Source organism: Thunnus thynnus, chromosome 5 (genome assembly GCF_963924715.1).
Source record: "Thunnus thynnus chromosome 5, fThuThy2.1, whole genome shotgun sequence".
In the NCBI taxonomy this organism is placed as follows: Eukaryota; Metazoa; Chordata; class Actinopteri; order Scombriformes; family Scombridae; genus Thunnus; species Thunnus thynnus.
Genome location: NC_089521.1, coordinates 14,586,759 through 14,609,059, shown reverse-complemented (window position 1 = coordinate 14,609,059; position 22,301 = coordinate 14,586,759). Strand labels below are relative to the sequence as shown.

General features: G+C 41.3%; 1 protein-coding gene across 3 annotated transcripts in view; it reads left to right on the top strand.

Annotated features, from left to right (window-relative positions):
• itpr2 (inositol 1,4,5-trisphosphate receptor, type 2) overlaps positions 1-22,301 on the top strand; it is a 57,941-nt gene that overhangs the window by 28,910 nt on the left and 6,730 nt on the right. For 2 of the 3 annotated variants that reach the window (XM_067589390.1, XM_067589392.1), the window contains 18 exons: positions 6,367-6,487; positions 6,756-6,943; positions 7,054-7,234; positions 7,982-8,235; positions 8,330-8,530; positions 9,633-9,743; positions 10,038-10,133; positions 10,263-10,382; positions 11,525-11,659; positions 11,738-11,930; positions 12,116-12,241; positions 14,456-14,631; positions 14,729-14,893; positions 15,035-15,218; positions 16,766-16,852; positions 18,059-18,180; positions 18,383-18,548; positions 18,642-18,802. In XM_067589390.1, coding sequence (XP_067445491.1) covers positions 6,367-6,487; positions 6,756-6,943; positions 7,054-7,234; positions 7,982-8,235; positions 8,330-8,530; positions 9,633-9,743; positions 10,038-10,133; positions 10,263-10,382; positions 11,525-11,659; positions 11,738-11,930; positions 12,116-12,241; positions 14,456-14,631; positions 14,729-14,893; positions 15,035-15,218; positions 16,766-16,852; positions 18,059-18,180; positions 18,383-18,548; positions 18,642-18,802 — 2,787 coding nt within the window. The remainder of the gene's footprint in view (positions 1-6,366; positions 6,488-6,755; positions 6,944-7,053; positions 7,235-7,981; positions 8,236-8,329; positions 8,531-9,632; positions 9,744-10,037; positions 10,134-10,262; positions 10,383-11,524; positions 11,660-11,737; positions 11,931-12,115; positions 12,242-14,455; positions 14,632-14,728; positions 14,894-15,034; positions 15,219-16,765; positions 16,853-18,058; positions 18,181-18,382; positions 18,549-18,641; positions 18,803-22,301) is intronic. The other variant, XM_067589391.1, reaches the window with a different exon arrangement.

Below are 22,301 nucleotides of genomic sequence, written 5' to 3'. Positions count from 1 at the left end.
GGTTTGACCTTTGGCTGGATTCAGGCTGACTGACACAGCATGCTGAGTCAAGTCAGAAAGTTGGAGTTAGGAAATGTAGACCTAAACCTAGACCCTGAATACCTCTTTAGATTTTATGAATTTTTATGTAAGGCCAAAAAAATAAAAGTATGTGAAAATCTTTGACATGTACAGTATGTTTTATTACCTGCTGAAAAGGTTTGTCCTTCATTCCTCTTGCTCTCCCTTCCTTTGATCCATCAGTCAGGTGTCTGTTAGGGGAGTATTATGTTTTGGTTTCCATGGCGATTTAGGGATTAGCACATGTTGTTTGTCTGTCTGCTCTGGCCGTGACTGGGCACAGGAAGTCTGTGTTCGCTGTGTAGAAATGCCTCCAGACCAGGAGCACGGTGCCTGGCAAAGTCTTTTAGCTCCAAGCCACGGAGGAAAGAGATGTAGTGTAAAAAAAAATAAAAAAGAAAAGACTTTTAGTGAGTTCAGGGCCTTGCGAATCTGAGGGCCACTATGAATGAGATTAATTGTCACTGGGAACAGTGTTTTGACACGGTTCATAGTCTGTTATTTGAATCTTATTGCATGTGAGTTAGGTCACTTGCGCTCAAGCGAGGCACATGACAAGCAACAAGCATGAATTAAATGAATTGAGGCTTGTGTTTAGACTGACTGCTTCTAGCTGTCATTTTTTAATGACATTAGAGTGTGTGAGTGTGGATGCACACACCTGGTGGACAAAATAATATACAACAGTCTTGCAGTAAATAATTATTTGGTGTTTGGTTTTTGTTGAGACAGTCAGAGGTCAGTGTTCATTTTTGAGGTTTAGGTTTAAAGTGCTATTAAGCAAACATCCCATTAAGTGTCTCTCTTGCCACTGTTCCTCTTTGCCAGCACATTTTCTCTGAATTTGGCACCGTCTTTATGTCATCATTGGTTTAAAACTTTTCCCTTGCTACTTGGCACATAATTTGTCAGTGTTTGTAACTGATGCACCAGCAATTTAGGTAGCAACTATCTGGTTTTGTGTCCCACTGTGAGTTCCCTTACGTTGCTCTGGTAACTCGCTCATGAAAATGATGATCACATCTCTATTAAAGCTGCAAATCTGTATTCAATTTGACTCACTTGTGTAGACTCTTTAACTGCGACTGACTGAATCGCTGTCACACACATTAGAAAATGTGATCATGCACATATGCCAGTGGTCACGAGCCGAAACTCACCAACACTGATGGAAAAAAACTTCAGAATACAGACTCAAAAATGACAGTTGAAATTATTTAACACCTGTAATAAAAAAAACAAGTCCTCAGTAATTTTTATTTACTGCAGGACTGTTTTTATTGCAAGGTGTTCCTCTTATTTTGTCCACCATGTCCACCATGCTCGGTTACCAGACGAAACAAACAAGCCTTGCTTGTATCTTGCCAGCCAACCCATCTTCAACATCACAGTCTTCCTAACAAACACAATCAGTACTTAACAATGTTAGAGAATCACATGTAACACTTCCACTGCGAACCCGCCAGCTAACAGTTGGCCTTTTGCTGCATGCTTGTTTATGCTGCTGGTCTTGTATTTCCCTGAACGAGTCTCACCAATTGCTCTCACATGTGGGCCTTAATTTGTTTTGCTGATGTGCTTGTTTGTTGGATAAAAGCATTTTATATGCTGTGGAATTGCTGCTTGAAAACATAATAAGTAAATGGCGACACGTGATGCCTGTGTCCGCGCATGTTTGTCTCTCACAAAATTTCATGAGATGCATGTAAGGTGTGGATATGCGACTTCATTGAACAGTGTCACCTAACGTAGCATAGCACAGCCCTCCATAAAACTAAGTGCAGGATCGATAATTCACCCTCTGATTAACAGTAGCAGCAGATAACATTAACTCTAGCTTCTGTTTACTCACCCGGCCAGAATTTTAGAAATGAAGAGGTCATGAGTTTAAGCCATCGTCCCCCATGTTCAGTTTTATTTTCTGCAAATTATGTTTAAATGGAGCACTTCTTTGAAATCTGTTTGCAAAGTCAACACAACTAACTACACTGTTAACCACAATAACTATCTCAAATATGTTTCTCTATATTCCCTTTAATTAGTGCTAGATTACATAGTGCTTTCCAGGAAACTTCCTAAAACATGATGGACCCGTAAAGTAACAATCTAAATGCTGTTTCACTGCGCTCTCTGCACTGCCAGGAATAAAATTCTGGAGGAGAATCGTCCTAAAAAATGTGAAACTAAAAAAGTTTCTCCTGCAAACTCCTGCAACGTTGCTAAAACAAACCAAATTCCCAGAAAAAAATACATATGACCTAAGTCTCCTCGATGGCAGCTACAGCCCTGTCTGTATCCCTCCACGTCTCTCTCACTGCACATGTTCCCATAGTGTCTGTACTAAAGCAGCAGGGTTATCCGACTGTATGTGTCTTGATTTCCTGATTTTGTCCTAGTCATAGAATATCTCCCTTGGCAAGTGAGCCTTGCAAAACACACTGATATGGATATGTATCACCTTTATGGAAGGTAAGCTTTTCATTTTCCCTCCAGTTCCAGGCTGTTTGAGGAGCTCACTGCCGCCTTAGAGACAACTCTTTGTTAGATAACATGCACCACATGCTTTTATTCTGTACACGATGATAGTATCATGTGCTAATGACAACAAATAATACTCAGAAGGTAGAGTTTCAGTTTGATAGTTTGTTGACCTAAATGGCCTAAATAGCCTGTGGGGAAACTCTTGGGCTGTGTCACGGTGTACTTGATCAGTGTCCCCCCACTATTTACAAAAGACACCAGTCCAGAGTCCTCTCAGGTTTCGGTTGTAGGCGAAAGTAACACAGAAAAGATGTGAACTTGTTTGGGTAACGTTCTCCTCCTTTGTGGCCCGAGTCTCTGCCACAGTCGACCTTGTCTGACCTGAGCAGTTCAAGCCTTCCCCCCGCCTGTTCGCAGTACTGTCTGTCTTGCTACCCTCTGCTGCCTGTGTGAGTTTTCAGACCACCTAAAGAAGCACAGGGCAGCCTATGTCTTTGTCTTTTTGTGCACGCTCCTCTCTGGAGTCGAAGAGATCTGCAGACAGCAGAGCTGCGAGGGGGCTGGAGGAAGGAGGGGGGGGAGAAGAGGGTGGTGTGAGGATGCCGGAGGTGGGGATCGGCAGCTCATCCCCGGCTTGGACACCAGAGCCGCAGTGTGGCGTGCCGGTGCACATTTTAAAACACCACGACTGTCTGCTCCATGCTAGGTTTTGTTTGTTCCTCTCCTCCTCTCCTCCTCTCCCTCTCCCTCGCCAACATACCCCCGACCCCCCCCCCCCCCCTCACTTCTGTCAGTTCTTCTACCTCTATTTCTATCTCTCTTTCTCGTGGCTCTTACATCACCTGACTGGAGTTTTTCTCGTCAATGCAGCAGCAAGCAGATGAGTCAGGCTGGGCTGACTCTCCTCTCCCGCCATCCTGCCTCCCCTCTCCTCTCCTCTCCTCTCCTCTCCTCTCCTCTCCCTCTATTTCACTGCTCTCCTCTCTCTCTGCAGACCTAGGCAGCAGACTGCATCGCCCAGAAGGGAGGCGAACACGAGCAAAAACCTGTCACCCCCACCCCCTTTCAACTTCCCCCTCCAGAGCGTTTCTTTTTTACTGGTGTTTGAGAGTAGTGCAAAACCAACACGTCCTCTGTCAGAAAAAGGGGAAATGTTAAGTCAAACATGATTCAAAATGCAATCAGTCAAAGAGCGTACGTGGGGATGCACTGCCTCATAGAGTGTAGTGCTGAGTTTGTAGTTCCCCTGAGAATGTGTCTGTGCATCGCTGCATGGAAATGTGAGGAGCTGGCTCAATGGATCCTCACCTTCAGTTCAAGACGTATGTGTGTATGTGTGTGTATGTGTGTGTGTTTGTGAGATAGCAGCCAGACAGTGCAGGCAGACAAGTGTCTCTGCTGACTGCAGATGAGATGGAGTGTTTACTGACACAGGGAGCAGGTGCTTCTCCACATCTTTGCTCTCCACTGCACTTAGTTGGAGGCTCTTCAGCTGGACTGTACCTGGCCAGTGTCTGTTGTGGGGCATGGCATCGCCTCGTTTTGTCTCATCTCATGTGTTTATGTTGAAACTATAGTATCTATGGTGGTTTTTTTGAGGGCATTGTTTCAAGTGTTTTAAAGAAAATATGCCGTCAATGGTTGTGCCATTTGTGTACAGTATTTCTCTGTGATAATGTCATTTTTCTATGTTTGGCAGAGACTTCCATTTGCAACATTACAGATTTGCAATGTACCAGCAATTTTCTGTAAGCAGCAACTATTGTAAACAATGCTTACAAAGGCGGCTACACAAATGAGTCATATTAAACTGAATACCAATTAGAAGAATATGTCAGCTTTAATAGAGGTGTGACAATCACAATAAGGGAACTTGCAGAGGGACAAATAGGCAGGCACATAATCGCTGCCTGAATTGCTGGTGTGTCAGTCGTAAACACTGCGACGTTCTGTTATGGAATAGTAAAGGGAAAAAGGCTCAAAACTGACAATGTATGCTGAACACAGGAAAACTGCATTAACTGATAGGAACAATGGATTGTCATGCTTATCAATTAATCTATTGATTTTTCAGTTAATCAATAAATCATTTAGTGTATAAAATGTCAGAAAGTCCCAGTAGCCGAGGTGACTCTTTGCTTGGACCAACAGTCCAAAACCAAGAGATATTTTGTTCACAGTGATATAAAACAGAAAAAAGCAGCACAAACGTTTGTGTGACTCAATCCAGCAAATGTTTGGCATTTTTACTCAATAATTGATTAAAGAATTAATTGTTTTCAAAATTCTTGAGACACTATGAATGAAAAGGGCGGTACAAATTAAATGTATTATAATAATTATTTTAATTGGTTAATCAACTAATTAAAAAAAACAGTATGAGCTTCATAAAAATTCTATTTACTACAAAACTAGTATTTTCAGGTACTTCTGTTACTTTGTCCACCGCCTGTGTCTTAGGGAAGGCTGATTGTCCTAAAAAAAACAGTTCCATGAAAACCACAGGTGGCTCCCTACAGTCCATTCATCCTTTTGCTCCATCCTTTAATCAATTAGTTTATCCATCTATTCATCCATCCTTCCATGATCAATAATGACGGTAGAACGATGTCATCAGAACAAGGCTGTTTTGAGTTGTTAGGTTGCCATGGAAACTGATGCTAACTACCCTTAGTATCCATAAGTTCTTTTCTATCCCATCCATCCGTCCATCATTTCTCCTCCCCATTGCACTACAAAAATAAGGTGACAAGCACAATCCAAGTCACCCACCTGTCAATCACACTCGCACTTTGATTACACAACCACCGTTGGGAGATTATCTCCATGAATCCTTTCATCTCATTTCTGCTCATCTGCGTCACATGTCACAAGAGACACAGAGAGATGTTTGTGAGAGATGGAAAGAAAATAAATGTGTTTCTTATATAAATTTGTAACTGGAAACAACGTGGTGTTGTGTAACACATCATGTACTGCATATACATAAAACATTCTCTCAAGCAAATGACCACATCCAGCCTCGTTTTATCACTTTTTCTCATCAGTGCTTCCGTGCACATGCAATATGTGTGTTTTCTCAAATGAGATTCAGTTAGTCAGAGTTTACTTCATCCTTCATCCATCAAATGTTACTTCATCCTCTGTTCTTTATCCTCTCACTCAATGCAAATTTACACAATCACAGAAATATTGGTGATGTTCCTATTTATGAATTTGTCATATATGTTGTAATTGACAGAAGGTGGTGGTCATAGTGATTGCAGTTGTTAGGCTGAGCAATAAAGAAACACCTTTTTCTAGTCCAAAAAAAGAAAGAAAAGATCATCATCACTAATTATAACAAACCTAAATATAACCTCTTTTCATCCTCATGATTTTTTTTTAAATAAAAACCGTCTCTGCTGCCGTCTCTCATAGATTCTCATTTAGGATCTAGTAAATGGACACACTATTATTGTTATGCTCCTCAAGGAGAGGCTCCAATTTCTTTGTTGATAAAAGCGTTGCCATCCTGCAAGCCATGGCTCCCATCAAGACAGAAATGCATCATGGGATGACGGTGATCATTCCTATTAGGTGGAAGATGAAATCTCTTAGGGATGATTGGCTGGATTTCATGCCAGTGAATACACCACACCACTGCAATACATAACCATTAAGATGGGACATGTGTTAGTGTCCTTCATTTTGACATTATTTTTATGGACGTGATTCAGAAAAAGCTACATTTTCAAATGTGTATAAATGTGAATTTGCTAGTGTGAGGCAGGTTCTCTCTCAGACTGTGATATGGATTTAACATTATGATTTCTCTCTCCACAGGGAAGGGAGTTAAGAAAGATTCTCCTCACACGCTACTTTGGAAATCAAAAGCTTCTCTCCAAGTCAGAGCTTGGGAGTGGAAACAGCTCATCTGGCGGCTTTGTCAAGCCGTCATCCGGAGGTACTGAGAACCCCAAATAAACCCAGTAGACACTGCAATAAATACTCAAAGCAGAGGAAACAACAGCAGCTAACATGACAGCACTCCTCTTCTTAGAGGAAGTGCTGTTTGACAATCGCTGGCAGACTTTCAACCTGTCTAAAGCGATTTCTAAGCACCTAATAAATATATACAGTATTCGTGTCAAAAAAGTTATTAGAATTCAACATTATCAATAATGTGTGCAGTTATATCTGTTGAGAGAATAATTTATGTTGAATCTGTGCAGGAGGTTCCCCCATGTTGGACTCTGACAAGCCAGGCAGCAGTATGGTGGACATCCAGTGTCTGCTGGACAATGTTGGAACGTCAGAGCTGGTGATTGATCTCATCGTCAACACCAAGAATGATCGGGTGTTTGAGGAGAGCATCCTGCTGGGCATTGCCCTTCTACAGGGCGGAAACACACAGATACAGGTGGGTGATATAGACGCTCAAATCCTCCAGCTGAAACCCAAAACACGCACACACACACTTACAGATTCAGAATTAGCTTTATGCTCATTGCCAGTCTGCCTCCTTCCCAGAACTCCTTCTACAACCAGCTGTACAAGCAGAAGAAGTCCGAGAGGTTCTTCAAGGTCTTCTACGACCGCATGCGCTTGGCCCAGCAAGAGATCCGAGCCACCGTGTCCGTCAACATGTTTGAACTCAGTTGCAGAAAAAGGGATGACGATGGTGATGTCAGTAGCGTCAGGTTCAAGAAAGGTACAAATGAGTAATGATGCGTTTTAACCTTCCTGTACTTAAATTATTACCAGCACACCACGGCTCTTTGGCTAAGTTGGTCAGAAAACATTTTTCACCACTGGTGTCTGGAACATGGAGCAAACCACTGTGTAAAATGTAGCTGAAAGTAAGTAAATAAGGTTTTTTTTTTAAAGTGAACCAACTGTGTAATAATGCCAAAGGTACTTAGAGATGAGCATTTAAAAGTGACATACTGAGTCATAGGAGTTATGTCCAGAGCACGGCTCTGCATTTCCATAGAAACACGCCTGGAGTGAGTGAAAGCCACAAAAAAGGCTCAGATATAAACTTGAAAATGTTAATGCTTTTACAGTATGTGTGGTCCTGAAGTTGAGTTTAAACAATAGTGGCAGATAAATCCAGAATGATCTTTGTTGCTGTGCTGACCTCTCTGCAGACTGTTGTTCCCAGTTCCTGCAGTCACATGTCAGAGGCCATGTGACGGCCCACATCACAAGCCTATCAAAAGACCATTGTATCAAGATTGGGTGCTTTCATGCTACAGAACCCCACTCAATAGTTGCCCACTTGTTGAGTGGGGTCTTTGAATTTCTTTTTTAATATGTCTAGAATATCAAAGTGTTTGCTCATTACATATTTCATATATCAGGTCCTTCCACTTGCAAAGACTCATCTTCCAGCAAATGTTACTTTACTGTCCAGTGAAATGTGCTACTTAGTGTCTCCCTCCATGCTGTGCTGTAGGGAAAGACTCAGGTCTTCATATGAGGGAGGACATGCGGGGGCAGCTGAAGGAGGCCTCGTCCGTGACTTCCAAGGCCTTCTGTGCCTTCAGAAAGGAGCTGGATCCCGAGCTTGAAGGTTTGGGTCAGAATAATGAGGTGGCTGGGACTGAGGAAGTTTTAGAAGAAACTCAGATGAGCCCAGCCATCACTATCATGAAACCCATCTTACGTTACCTACAGCTGCTCTGTGAGAACCACAATTCAGACCTGCAGGTACTGGCTACTCCACTGCAAAAAACACTTTTAAACACATCTCTACTGTTGAACTGACTACTGATTGACGGTTGTTTTTCTGTTCTGAATCCAGAACTTTCTACGCAATCAGAACAACAAGACTAACTACAATCTGGTCTGTGAGACCCTTCAGTTCCTGGATTGTATTTGTGGAAGCACCACCGGAGGCCTCGGGCTGCTGGGCCTTTATATAAATGAGAGTAATGTAGACCTGGTTCGCCAAACCTTGGAAACCATCACAGAGTACTGCCAGGGCCCCTGCCATGAAAACCAGGTAGGAGGAGGACTGATTAGTAGACAGTAGGTTTAGTGCAGTGGATATATGATGTTTAGGAGAATAACCATAGTGGTAGTTTTGAATGTTATAGCCCACTAACTACAAAATGTACGTCACTTAAGCATCACTGCCAACTATAAGAATACCATAGGTATCAACGGAGGGTAGATTTCCAACTTTCCAGGCAGTCATGGGTCTGCTTTCATTTCAGTATGTGATAAAAACCAACTTGCAGGGACATTGAACCTCTCTTGACTGAAGCAGTTTATCACAGTGAATATTTTGTGGTCCTTATTTTTGTGAAAGTCATATTGTCACATAGTTCAGTAGAGGAACCATTTTTAAATCCCTCCTGTGAGATCCTTTCAAGGTATCTTCAACATCTGAGAGTTGGATGTTAGTTGCCAAAAAGGGGACTGTATGTTGTCAGAAATTCAAACCCAGAAGATAAAACACTAAATGAGCATGTATGTTTAAATCTGGTCATTTCTTGCATTTAAAGCCTTGCTGTTTGGCAGTATCTTTGGACACCAATATGTTTATTGTTATTCCCAAATTTTCATGTTATCTTCACCATGCATAACATTGGTGTTTAAATATCAAATGATTGAATGAATTAATTGATTTTTATTTTCATCATACCATTAAAAATGATCCATCTCACATGGGATTACATGACACGCAATTAAAACAACATATAAATAGTAACTTCCGGTGATTGACATTCATGTTCCAAACAGAAACAAATCATTGCTGCAAACCACATACTGTATGTAGTATGGAAATACATGCCTTACACAGAAAAACAAACAAACAAAGCAAAAAATGATATAAACGCTACCTACATAAAACATTTTTCTTAATGACCAAGCATTGTCCAAACACTCACACAGAGCAAAAATGTCCATTTTAAATGTTTTTGTAATTTTCCATAATGAAGTAATCAGTTATGGTTCAACATTGATCTCACAATCATTTCTCTTAGATCAGCTCTTTAATGTGCATGTATGACTTGTCAAGCACAGACACACCTTCTACTGATGAATTTTCTGTTTTCTAATTTACTTCAACCCTAACTATACCCGTCTTACTTTCCCAGACCTGTATAGCCAAGCATGAGTCAAATGGCATTGACATTATTATCGCACTGATCGTCAACTCCATCAACCCCCTGGGGAAGCATCGGCTGGATCTGGTGCTGGAGCTTAAGGTGAGCAGCAGGTGTCTCTGAGAGGCTTACTATTGCAATACTTACAATTTGCTCTGTATTACTCATTACATGTGTAGAACAAGAGACTGATCACAAGATGACTGGGAGGTGGTTTTACAAATTTCCCCAATGTTTCAAGTACCTACTTTGGCCAAGTGTTGCACCTGAGTTTTTTGAATGTTGTGTTTCCTATCAGCTTTAAATTCAAGTCAATAGTTCCTGAATAATTTGTGTCTCAGAATCATTCCTGTAATGTGTAATATTAAAGCTAATTGGTTGAGCCCTGTTTTCCAGAATAATGCGTCCAAGCTCCTATTGGCTATCATGGAGAGCCGCCATGACAGCGAGAACGCAGAGAAGATTCTCTACAAGATGAGACCCACTGAACTGGTAAGTGTGTGTGTGTGTGTGGGGGGGGGGGTTGGCATTTGTTCACACATACACATTGAAAGGTCCAATGTAAAATCTGTTTTTAAGTACTGTACCAAGTGGTGAAATTTCCTAACTTTTGTGCTTCAGGTGGATGTAATGAAGGAGGCCTATACTCAGGGTCTGGAGAGTGAGGAGGAAGGGGACTGTCTTGGAGACCAGATCAAGCCCAGAGACGTCGGACACAACATTTACATCTTGGCCCACCAAGTAATAAAAATGCCTGAGCGTGTTTTTGTGTGTGACTGAGGCATTGCTGCATTTCCTCTCTCTCTCTGTCTGACCTCCGGCTGACCTCGGGGCCGCACAGCACAGGAGTTGGTGTATGTGTGTTTGAGTGTGTGTCCTCTGTGCTACGTGATAGAAGACTTCTCTTTTTGTAAAATTAGTTTTCAGGATGTGGCACTGCAGACAGATAGGCTGTACTACTAAACAAACATGCTTCATCTTGTCCACCATATCAACAGTAAATAAATGAGATGGGTGGTTGTTTTGTGAATGTGTGCACATCTAGTCTATGTCTTCTGGCTTTCTCTACAGTTTATGTCAGTTGGAGAGGGCAGGCCGAGTCTAGCAGGTTTTCACTTCTGCCTCTTTAGAACCGAGTGTCAGACGGGGTATTTTTGTCCAACCAACTGACTAGTTTCATCATGACAAGGAAGGGATTTTTTTTTACTTATATACTGTTATTTTTTAACCTCAGAAAGTGAAAACTCACACACACACAAACTTAGAACAGTAGATCATAAAAATGCGGACCGTAAACTACTCTACAGATTTTTATTGGCAACCATGGGATTTACAGAAGGGAGATTTGCAAAAGCTCTATATATTTCTCACCCTGTTTTGACAGTTATATATTTAAAATAAATAAATAAGAAGAAGGAGAAGAAAAACAAACAAAAAAAACTCAACCTCACAGCAGAGTTTTCATTGCATTCCAGTGTAACAACACAACTATCTATCTCTATTGTCACATTAGCCTGACTCGCCAGATGGTTTGTTACACAGAACCATCTGAGAAGTCGTCCTTGGAATCTGTTTGGAAAAGGGCAGGCACTTTCAAAAAACACTAGGCAGGTGATTGGATGATCTGTCCATCTATCACCATCTTACCTTGCAAGGCAGCTGGATTTGCGAGATCACGCGAGAATCCTCATAGGACACTGATTGGTCTGAACCACCGGCGGTTCGAGTAAAAGGAGAAGGGTCTTGCTGCAGTGTTGCAGACTCACCCTAACCCTACACGATACACCCACTTTTTTTGGGAATCATATGTGCAATAATAAGAGTTCGGTAGTCCATGTATGTTGGAACTGAAATAAATAAGGTGTTTTCTTTTTGGATCCTAGCTGGCCAGACACAATAAGATCCTGCAGCAGAGCCTGAGGCCAGGGTCGGTTTTGGGGCTGGGATCAGGGGTGGACCCCGACAATGAGAAGGATGACGCCCTTCATTATTATGCCAATCACACAGCTCAGATAGAGGTAAACCTCCTCATCATTTCATCCATTTATCCTCTGAATCTCTAAAACAGCAAATCACAACATTCTTGTTTTTGCCAGATTGTGCGTCACGACCGCACCATGGAGCAGATAGTGTTTCCGGTCCCTAACATCTGCGAATACCTCACCGCGGAGTCCATGGTGCGTGTGTTCACCACCACCGAGAGAGACGACCAGGGCAGCAAGGTTAACGACTTCTTCCAGCAGTTTGACAACCTCTACAATGAGATGAGGTGGCAGAAGAAGATCCGCAGTAAGTCTTTACATTCTGAATCCAGCGCTCGGGAAAATAATGACTGTGGCAGCAGTAAAGCAGGGTGCAGGATGGTAAATCATGATTATCATCCAGAGTGTCTGGTTATTTCCTGTAGTGATTCTGTGATTTTGTATGCTGAGTTTTTTGTCTCCGTACTTATTCTTCCTGTTATGTTCCGACAGAAAATAAGGCTCTGTTTTGGTTCTCACGCCACATCTCTCTTTGGGGGAGTATCTCCTTCTACCTGGCCTGTCTACTCAACATCTCTGTGGCTGTTTTCTACCCATTTGGTGATGATGGAGATGAGGGTGAGAAATTTTTTTTTTTTTTACTGCTACAAATGATCTGTGTGATGTGTTGGGTTGAAGCCAATCCTGCTCATGTGGTGAGCGGCTAAAGCTAGACAGGTATTGTTCATGCCAGTTAGAGCTGCAGCCTCCTCTCTGGATAAGTGTCCTGCAGTCTCAAACTTGTGTATTTTACCTTTTCAGTGTGATAGAAGGATCTAGGAAATAAGTCTGCAAATAGTGGCCTGTGGGCAAAATCTGGACCTCTATCTAAATTATTTGGTTGTGCAATGAAATCTAAAACATTCCCTTATTGAGTTGCAAAACTTTTAGAAAAAAATCAGAAATATACTCTAGATGTGACGATATAAATGTAGAGCCCATTTAAATTCCAATTAGATCAAGATGATTTTACCATTTAATAATCACTACAACCATGTGGAGAGTAGCTGATGATCTGTGTCTTATTTTGCATCATGTGCAAAGCTGTTTGATTGGTCACGCTGTGGACAGCTCATAGTGCTGAAATTAGGTCGAATAAATTTACCGTATGAGAAATAAAACCATTCATTTTCATTTCTTTAATTCAAATGCAAATAAAACCAACTGTATTATTTAACCACAGTCATTTTGAGTGTTGATGAAGAAATGATGAAGTGATTGTATTAGTTTTTTATGTTGCAAAGGAGGCACATTGGCCTGGAGATGGCACCTAAAAGTAAGATGATCGCACATGTTACTGTCCATTCTTCTGTAAAACTACTGTTGTCATTATCCACCATTATTTTTGAATGGTTTGAGAGAGACATGCTATGTTTTATTGGTTATAACAGCTGACCTGCAAGTCATTAATGGATCAAACAGACAATGTCAGATTTGTGATTACCTACTTTAGCTTTATGTATATTAAAGCAGCTACACAACATGACTAAGGTGGGCATCTACTTACTAACTCATTTCAACATTGACCAATTTTATTTAGCTGTTTGCTTTCAAATAAAATTTAGATGTCTGTGTCTCCACTGCAATGATAAAAGTGCCTCCTGGCCAAAACTAATTGCCAGCCTCTGCATTAAATAATTCATAGTGTATTGACTATAAAAAGTATGCTCTGCATCAAAAGTGCATTTTGTATGTATGTGTTTTCGGTGGTTGAAGAGTTTAATAGAAGCCTTTGAGTCTCTCACACTGTGATATATACATAGGCCTTTTTCACAGAAGACATTTGATGTGTCACAGCAGGAATAGCACAAGTGTAAATTAAAAGTTAATGATGGCTGAATTTCGTTAAGCTGCTTCAGTTTCAGGGTCCCGGTATTGTGCAAGCTAGCTCGCTGTCACACTGTCATGGCTTACTGGGACACTTGAATAGAACGGAGCCATCGTTAATGTAATTAGTAACACCTGCACAAGTCTAAATGTCTGGTGCTGTGGAAAAATGCTTATTGTTTTTATTGTGTGTTTGCACTTGAAAATGGCTGCCCTATGTCACAGTTAGTTGTATTTATTTAAAGACTTCTCACACCCACCATGGACTCACTTATTTGACTCATTAGCCTCATGTTTAGTGTAGGCGTGTTGCTTGACTGACATCTCCCTGGCTCTGTGAGGACGGGACAACTTTCAACTTTAATCATTCTTATTTGTTGAGATTGGTGACTTCATGTAACTCCTGTGCAGCAGTGCAGAGCTGGTAAACATCATATACAGTATCACTTTTTCCCCACTCTCCCTCTCCATCCCATTACATGGCATTTATCTGCAATGTTGCCATATTGTATTCAGGTTAAATGTACGTGACACTGCCAGCCATATCAGTGGGTTTTTAAGAAGCAATGCAGATTGTTGTTTTTGTGTCATTGTGAGATCAAATGGTTTAAGCCCAACTGAAATTTGAACATATATGTGGCTCTCGTGCTCTTCTGATAACGTAAGTGTTGAAGTATTTTCCTGAAAGCCTTTCTAATCAATAAATCATCAGAACATTGCCGTTTCCTGAAGAATCGTGAGCGACTTTATGTGGTTTTACAGCCCTAGCTGAAGAAGAGACGGCTGTTTGAATGATGAAGTTGACGGTCCCTATGGACCAGTGTTTGACATTTTAAAGTGTTGCCTCTGACTGTGTTGAGCTAAGTTAAGCTCTTAGCTCAGGTGAATAATTCATTAGAGAAATGCCACGATGTTTCGGAGCTTTGATGCTCGGTACCTTGATTGATGTTTTATTCTTCTGCCCAGGCATTTTGTCCCCGTTCTGGAATATCTTGCTGTGGGTGGCGTTGGGGGTGTTCACTGCCTTACTTCCTGTATTTCCCAAACCGTGGGGCATCCTGTTCTTCCTGGTCTCCCTCATTCTGCGTGCCATCTACACTATGGGTCTCGGCCCCGCTCTGTTGTTACTGGGTACTGTCAATGTAAGTAATTGAACATTTAACCTATCGTCTAGGGGTGTGTTTTTGCCTCTATATACATCAAAATTGTTGACTCCCTGAGCCTTGTCTTCTCTTTCAGCTGTTCAACAAGATAGTCTTTCTGGTGAGTTTTGTTGGAAACCAGGGAACATTCACCCGTGGCTACAAAGCAGTTGTTATGGACATGCTCTTTATCTACCATCTGAGCTATGCTATCATCTGTGTTCTGGGCCTCTTTGTGCATGAGTTCTTCTACAGCTTTTTGGTAAGAAATCTCAGACACACTTCACTTCCTTTGCATTGTGACTGATTGATCAATAATCATTTTTTTACACTAATTGTGTAAGAAATGTTCTGAAAAAAGACATTTTCTGACTCGCCGATGTTGGTTGATCTCCCTCTGCAGCTGTTTGACCTGGTGATCCGAGAGGAGACGCTGCTCAACGTGATAAAGAGTGTGACGAGGAATGGCCGCTCAATTATTCTGACAGCTGTTCTGGCCATCTTTCTTGTCTACTTCTTCTCCATCATTGGCTTTCTCTTCCTCAAGGACGATTTCCGCATGGAGGTGGACCGCCTTCCTTCACCAGGTCAGAACTCTTAGTCCTTACTGATCCCCTGCCTTAAACAGACCCGTTACTGATTGATAAAGTAAGCATGTCTACAACAAAATGTAGATATTACGTGAAGTATATATTTACGTCACCTTTGCAAATTAAAATTCTATATAGAGTCCAGCAAGGGACCTGTCATCCCCTATCTGCCTCTCCTCATTTCCTGTCAGGTCTATACTGTATAAAATATCCCAAAAAAAGGTTTTTTGATTCTCCAGCAGAATGGCAGTGCCCCCTATTTTATCCTTACTTGTAGTCACTTTATTTTCTGTTGTGCCGTGGCTGCAGTGCTCCTGCATTTAACCTTAGTTAAACTTTAAAACATGTTGTAAAACTGCGCTCTCTTACAATACTGTCATAAACATCTGTATGTGTTGTTTTCCTGCTTTAAACTTATCGATAACGCAGTGATTTTACAGCGTAGGAGTTAATGAGTTTCAAACCTCAGGTGTGAACAAAGATAACTGACAGGCTGTGCGGTTGGCAGATCTACATGTCAAACAATCTAACATTGCTGACAACCAACTTCTGAACTATCAAGTCTAAAATCAAAAGGATTCTTTGGCTCAGAATGAAACTGTTACATAACTTGGTTTCAACTTCATAGATGGTTCACCATATTGAAATTTCTGTATTTTGTCTTCAATTTTTTTACCTTTCTGGTTTACAATTTATTGAACAAAAACTGTCAAATCAAAGTTTGCGTATGTACAACCTCTAAATAAAAAAAGAAGGATATGTACAGTACATATACGTACACAGACACATGTTTTGAAAACACTGTGGAGAGTGTGGGTGTGTTAATGAGCTCTGGCACAGTGCTTCGATGGTCAGGAAAGACAACCTGCTAGCACATGTGCACCTGTTGCATAACCTGGTGGCCGCGCCATCCTGTGTTTTGCTGAATAGAGCACAGCAGACGCGGCAGAGCAGTGGTGGGTTATGTAACCAGCTGGGCTCACGCCTGTCTGTCTGTTAGCTGAGGGTTGAGCTGAGGCACAACCCGAGCTCCATCAAGGCTGAGTAGCACCCTGTCCACGCTGCTGCTGCCGCCTCAGGGCTCTGACCCCTGCGCCCTACCGCAGCCCTCCTGTCCCCTCCACTCTCCTTCTCCGTCTTCCTCCGCCTCTTGTCTCCCCGCCCTGCCCCCCTGTCCTCCAGTCTGTCATAGCAGAAAGCCCTTTTGGTGACACTTTGGCCCAGGTGTAGAGTTCTCCTTCTGCCTGTCTGCCTGAGCTGATCACACTCAAGTACAGCTTCTCTGCTGCTCAGGACTTTGCCGATGCGCAAATGATTTGTTCAGGTTTTTTCAGCAACACTTCACCGCCCACCTAGCAGCTGCTGCCTCAGTTTACATAATGTCTGACTATATCTTCCTTACTGATTTTACTGGTGCTGATTAGAATTAGCGGGAAGGAATTTTAAAGCCAGATCACAATTTTATCACACTTTTTAATTTGTAAAATCTGTGTATGTGCTGTTATCAACTACACACAACTGTTTTTCACCTTTTTTCTTTTTAGGAAAAGGGGATTTATTGAGTAACACTAAAGCTTCTGACACATGTATGAAAGATAGCTGCCCCGTTTCCTCACCTAAATCTGTTCCTGGTAAGTTGTATTATTGAGTGACATATTTTCTGTCTCTTTATTATTTTATTTTATCTTTTTTTTTTTTTTTGCTTTGCTTTGCTTTGCTTTGCACAACACCCAACCCATAATAAAAGTCACTGTTGAGTGGGCAAGTTTTAAGATTTAGTCGTCTGACTGGGGTGTGGGTGTGTATGTGACCTTTCCAGCAGTAGTCAGTTCCTGAAAGGTTACTCACACACACACACACACACACACACACACACACACACACACACACACACACACATACACATAATCATACACTGTTCCCCACACACACACACACACACACACACACACACAAACACACACACATATACAAGGAGGACACAAAGAAACTTGATGAGGCAGAGGGGGTGACTCACACTCCTGTTTGTTCTCCTGCGTCTCCATGGATCACCTGCACTATAGGGGCACGCACGTGATCTCATCCACATACTTCACCTCCTCTTTCTCCTCAGCAGTCACGCTGTGAATGCCATTTCCTATGTATAGTGTATGTACAATTCATATTTTATATAAATAATATATAACATTTCTTCATAATTTATAACACTCGTATTCTTCTCATTTTCTCCTGTTTTATCCTCACATTTGAGGAGGTGAGGGAGGTGATGGTGTCATTTTGATCTTTAGTCACACCATTACTGGCTGTTTCCAAAAAAGAGTGTTTAATTGTCATCTCACGCAGCCATGAGAGTCAGCTGATTTATCATTTCTTGAATTAAGTCAGGCTGTAATAATAGTCTTTTTTTTTTTTTTCCAAATTTGAGTTTTATTAAAATCTTTTACACACCCTCAATTAACACTTAAATTTAATTCAACTCAAATTAGCTTCAGTTGAGATTAATGGTACGAAAAAATAATTGCAGTAGTAAGTTGTAGAAATTTGATTGATCCTTTAGTCATCAAATAAGGAAAACAAAATAAAGAAAATGATAGTTTAAATGATACATTTCAAGTCTGTCAAGTTAATTTTGTGTAATTTCTAGCTTGTTATGTGTTACTGGCTGTCCTTATAGCTTTTAGAACAGGTTGGATTTAGCAGCTAGTGCTGAACATTCAGTCTTGTCCTTTCTAATGTTGTTATATTTTCTCTTAATTTATTTTCCTTCCTCCTGTGTTGCTTAAATTCTATCTCATTCTGCCTTGCTCTCACGTGTCGTCCCGTGTGTCTGGTTACAGATGAAGATGATGGGATAGAGCGGGTGTGCGACACGCTGCTCATGTGTATAATCACAGTGTTGAACCAGGGGCTACGTAATGGAGGTGGTGTGGGAGACATTCTCAGAAGACCCTCCAAAGAGGTACGAGAACCTTCCAGTGAATGAACAAATTAGTGTTCACTTTTTACATTTTTAAAATATTTTTTCTATACTTAATGTCTGTTATTATTGCTATACATAAATGGCATTTGTGCTGCATCAGCTTCTGTTTAAGATGAAATTCAAATCTTAGAAGTGACATAATGCATTTTCTCTATATTTTACACATAATCGGACCATCCAGGAGCCTCTGTTTGCAGCCCGCGTGGTTTACGACCTTCTGTTCTTCTTCGTCGTCATCATCATTGTTCTTAACCTCATCTTTGGCGTTATCATTGACACTTTCGCGGACTTGAGGAGTGAAAAACAGAGAAAGGAGGAGATCCTAAAAACCACCTGTTTCATCTGTGGTGCGTACAACCCTTCTGTTCACTCAGTACTGTATGAAAACACTGCATGATATACTTGGAAAAACTACATAAAATGGAATTCATGTCTAACAGGGTTGGAAAGGGACAAATTTGACAACAAGACAGTGTCCTTCGAGGAGCATATCAAGTCTGAACACAACATGTGGCACTACCTTTACTTCCTGGTTCTGGTGAGGGTGAAGGATCCAACTGAGTACACTGGCCCAGAGAGCTATGTGGCCCAGATGATCGCGGTAAGTAGACCGTGCACACACACAGCACAAACACACAGCACACACATACACACAACATTGCCAATAACAGTGAAATGTATTGACATCACCTCAGTACCTTTCTAATGCAGTTTTATCCATTAACGGTTGCATCATCAATTAGTGAATCACGCTTTTTTTGCAAGGTGTAAAATGGTGTAATGAGTTGGGAATTTGAGACTGTTCTTTACTAGCTTTACCATTGCACATAAACACACAAGCTTGAAACATTTCGCTTATTATTCCAGGGACATAAGGACAAACAAGCACATTCATTTCACATCCTAATGCATATCTTGTTGGCGAGCTGTGCCAGCAATCCGCATACAAATGTCATGGTTTTGGTGTTTGAAAGTTGCACAGCCGTCTTATTTAGCAGACTTGCACAGTATGTTAGAGAAGCATGAGGCTCTACAGCAGACGAGCGATCGAAAAATGAGACTGAGCCTCCAGGCCTGGGCCAAGCATCCCAATTTATTCTCCTTCTCCCTCACTGCTGGAGAGAGATGGGTTTCTGGGCTCAGGTAGTCTTCCTAACCTGCTAGGACACACTGTGGTTAAATACTAATTAAACCCAGTCCAGCTCTATTATCATCAATGCACCAACTTGCTGCACTGACACACAGACAAGAAGTTGAAGGATGTAAGGGCAACTAAAGGTGTTGCCGTTAGGTTAATGGATTCAAATGAAGTCTCGGCACACAATGGCACATTTTGTGATTAACATTCGACCGTGATGGGCATAAGAATGGTCGCATTATAATGAACAATTTGCATAACAAACAGGTGACAGACATCGAATTAATATGCATCAGCAGGTCCTCCAACAGGTCGGTTCTCTGATGCCAGGCCAAGGTATCACTGTATGATGAGGTAATGATGAGTCAGGAATTTATATTAACACCTCCTGATATGCTGCAGAGCAGAAAGACTAACAGGACGGTAACATACTCTAAACTAAACCCACTTTCTGTGTCTACTTTATCTCTTCATGTAGCACATATTTGTTTTATAAAACGATATTCTTTCATAACGCTCACAAAAGGGTGCAACAATGTTGAAATTGTAATTAAGGCTGTCTTGTGATCAGATGGTAGAGTGGGGGTTTCTGACATAACTTACCCTACTTGTAAGGTGCATGGGGAAGGGAAACGGTAAAGGGACAAAAACTCCCGCCCCACATCAAACCAGCAAGAGGAGCCCCAAACGAAAAAACACAAGTACAGAAAATCAACCAAAACTGTGAGAAAATGCTGTGTTTATGTAGGATGCCATTGCTCAAATAAGATGAATAGAAGAAAGAAAGGAATAGAAGGAAGAAAACCTTTTTTTTAATTTATTTAAAATTTAAGAAAACCAATCACATGGTCAAGTCGTTTTAGACCAATCAAATTCCTGAACACCTCTCTTTCAGTTCAGGTTATTTTCTAGATACCTTATCTTACCCTATAGCTAATCCTATATGAAATATTTGTCTTGGTTTGGACTTGGGTTGTTGAGTTTTATGGACATTGAGCAACAAGTTGGTCCACCACTTTGCTCCAGACTGAAATATCTCAATGACTATTTGATGGAACAGACCATGAAATTTGGTGTAGACATCCCTGTTGTCCAGAGGATTCATCCTAAAGACTGTGACGATCCACTGACTTTTTCTCCAGCAGATCCAAGTTTTCACATCTATGGATTGGTATAAATGTACAGATTACATTTATTGGTACAGACATTCAGGGTGCCCAGGAGATCCCCTAAATGTTCGTCTAGTTCCACAATGAGGTTGACATTTTTGGTTTTGAGTAAAATGTCTCAACAACTGTTGGATGGATTGCCATGAAACATTCGTGTCAATCTCAGGATGAATTCATTCATTCATTCATTCAGATGAACTCAACATTGATGATCCCCTGAGACTGAACACACATTTCCATGCTAACACTTAGGTACTTACAGAGGGGCTTTGAGCAAAATGCTAAACTAAGTGCAGCTTCACAGAGCCACTAGCATGTTTGCAGACCTGCCTCATATACAGTTAAGTTAAGTGCAATGACAGAGGATGTAATGGAAAATCAGCTAAATTTGAAAGTAGAGTCCATGATGTTGATCTCTGCACCAGCTTGTTCCATCTGTCCTCTCCACACCCCAGCCATGAGTAGGATTTTAGGATTTGACTTGACATGTAGGTAAGAGAGTGTGTGTGTGTGTGTGTGTGTGTGTGTGTGTGTGTGTGTGTGTGTGTGTGTGTGTGAGTGTGAGTGTGAGTGTGTCTTTGAGGGCAGGTGGGAGGGGGGCCAGTGTGCAGTTGGGTCTCCACATGTTAAAGTCCATCTTTATCCTAATCTCCTGCACTACTGCACTACAATTTTAGGCCGACAACTCAACATGAAGCTACTGGACTAATTAAAACTGTGCCCTCCCATCCGCATGTTGGAAAAGAACTGAAACCTGATGACCTCAAACACACACACACACACACACACACACACTCACACACACACACACATACATACAGATCCTGGCTCTCATAATGAGTGCATCTGGTTGGGTAGGATAGAGTGATGTGGTGGCAAGCAGCAGAATAGGATCGTGTTACACTGTCTGCTGGTGTGCTGTGCATGCGATGTGAATCTGTGTGCGGGTGTTTGTGTGTAAAATTATGACAGCGACTACAGGCCTAGCAGGTACTGCAGCAGCCACAACGCTGTTACATAACCCATCTCAAGTGGCCTGCTAATAGCTCAGCCTGCCTGGCACGTGCTGTCCTGTCCCTTTCTCTCTCTCTCACACACACATACACACACTCACACATACACACACACATACAGAGTCACCATCACATCATGAACCCTTCATTTACTTTACAACACACACGTGACACGTTGTCTGTAACAAAAAAAAAGCAGTAACAGAAACGGTCAAATAGAAAAGGACCCTGCACTTGTGATGTAAAGTGAGGGCAGAGGTCAAATTTTGCTTCATGAGTAGTAGGATTGGAGCTCATTTAACAAACAGCTCAGTTGAAGCACCTGTTGGTGTGTGTGTGGTAACTGTGGAAAGTGATACTATCCACAGACTCATTTGGTACACTCTATTTACGTGTGCTGTGTCGTTGTATCTCTTGACACTCATCTGTATCTTTGTGGCTGTTGATGAGATGAGTTGTACCACTACGTCATTGAACAGCTGGAACTCTGTTATTTTTAGTTTAAATTCCTGACCAAAGTGCAGTACAGCATACAAGATAAATAATCTATATCACTGTGGACAGAGTGCAACCCAAAATGCAAAGAGCTACTGTGATGTTTTATGTGATTTTAATAAAACATGGTAGCATTTTCCTTGAGGAATATAAAGAGCATAACACAAACTATTTCATAATAAATACATTAAATGATTATTCCTTCAATAATTTATGAATAACAAAGTCTCTGAAATATCTAAACAATGACAATTGCTTAAAGTTATCACATATATTGTCTTCAGA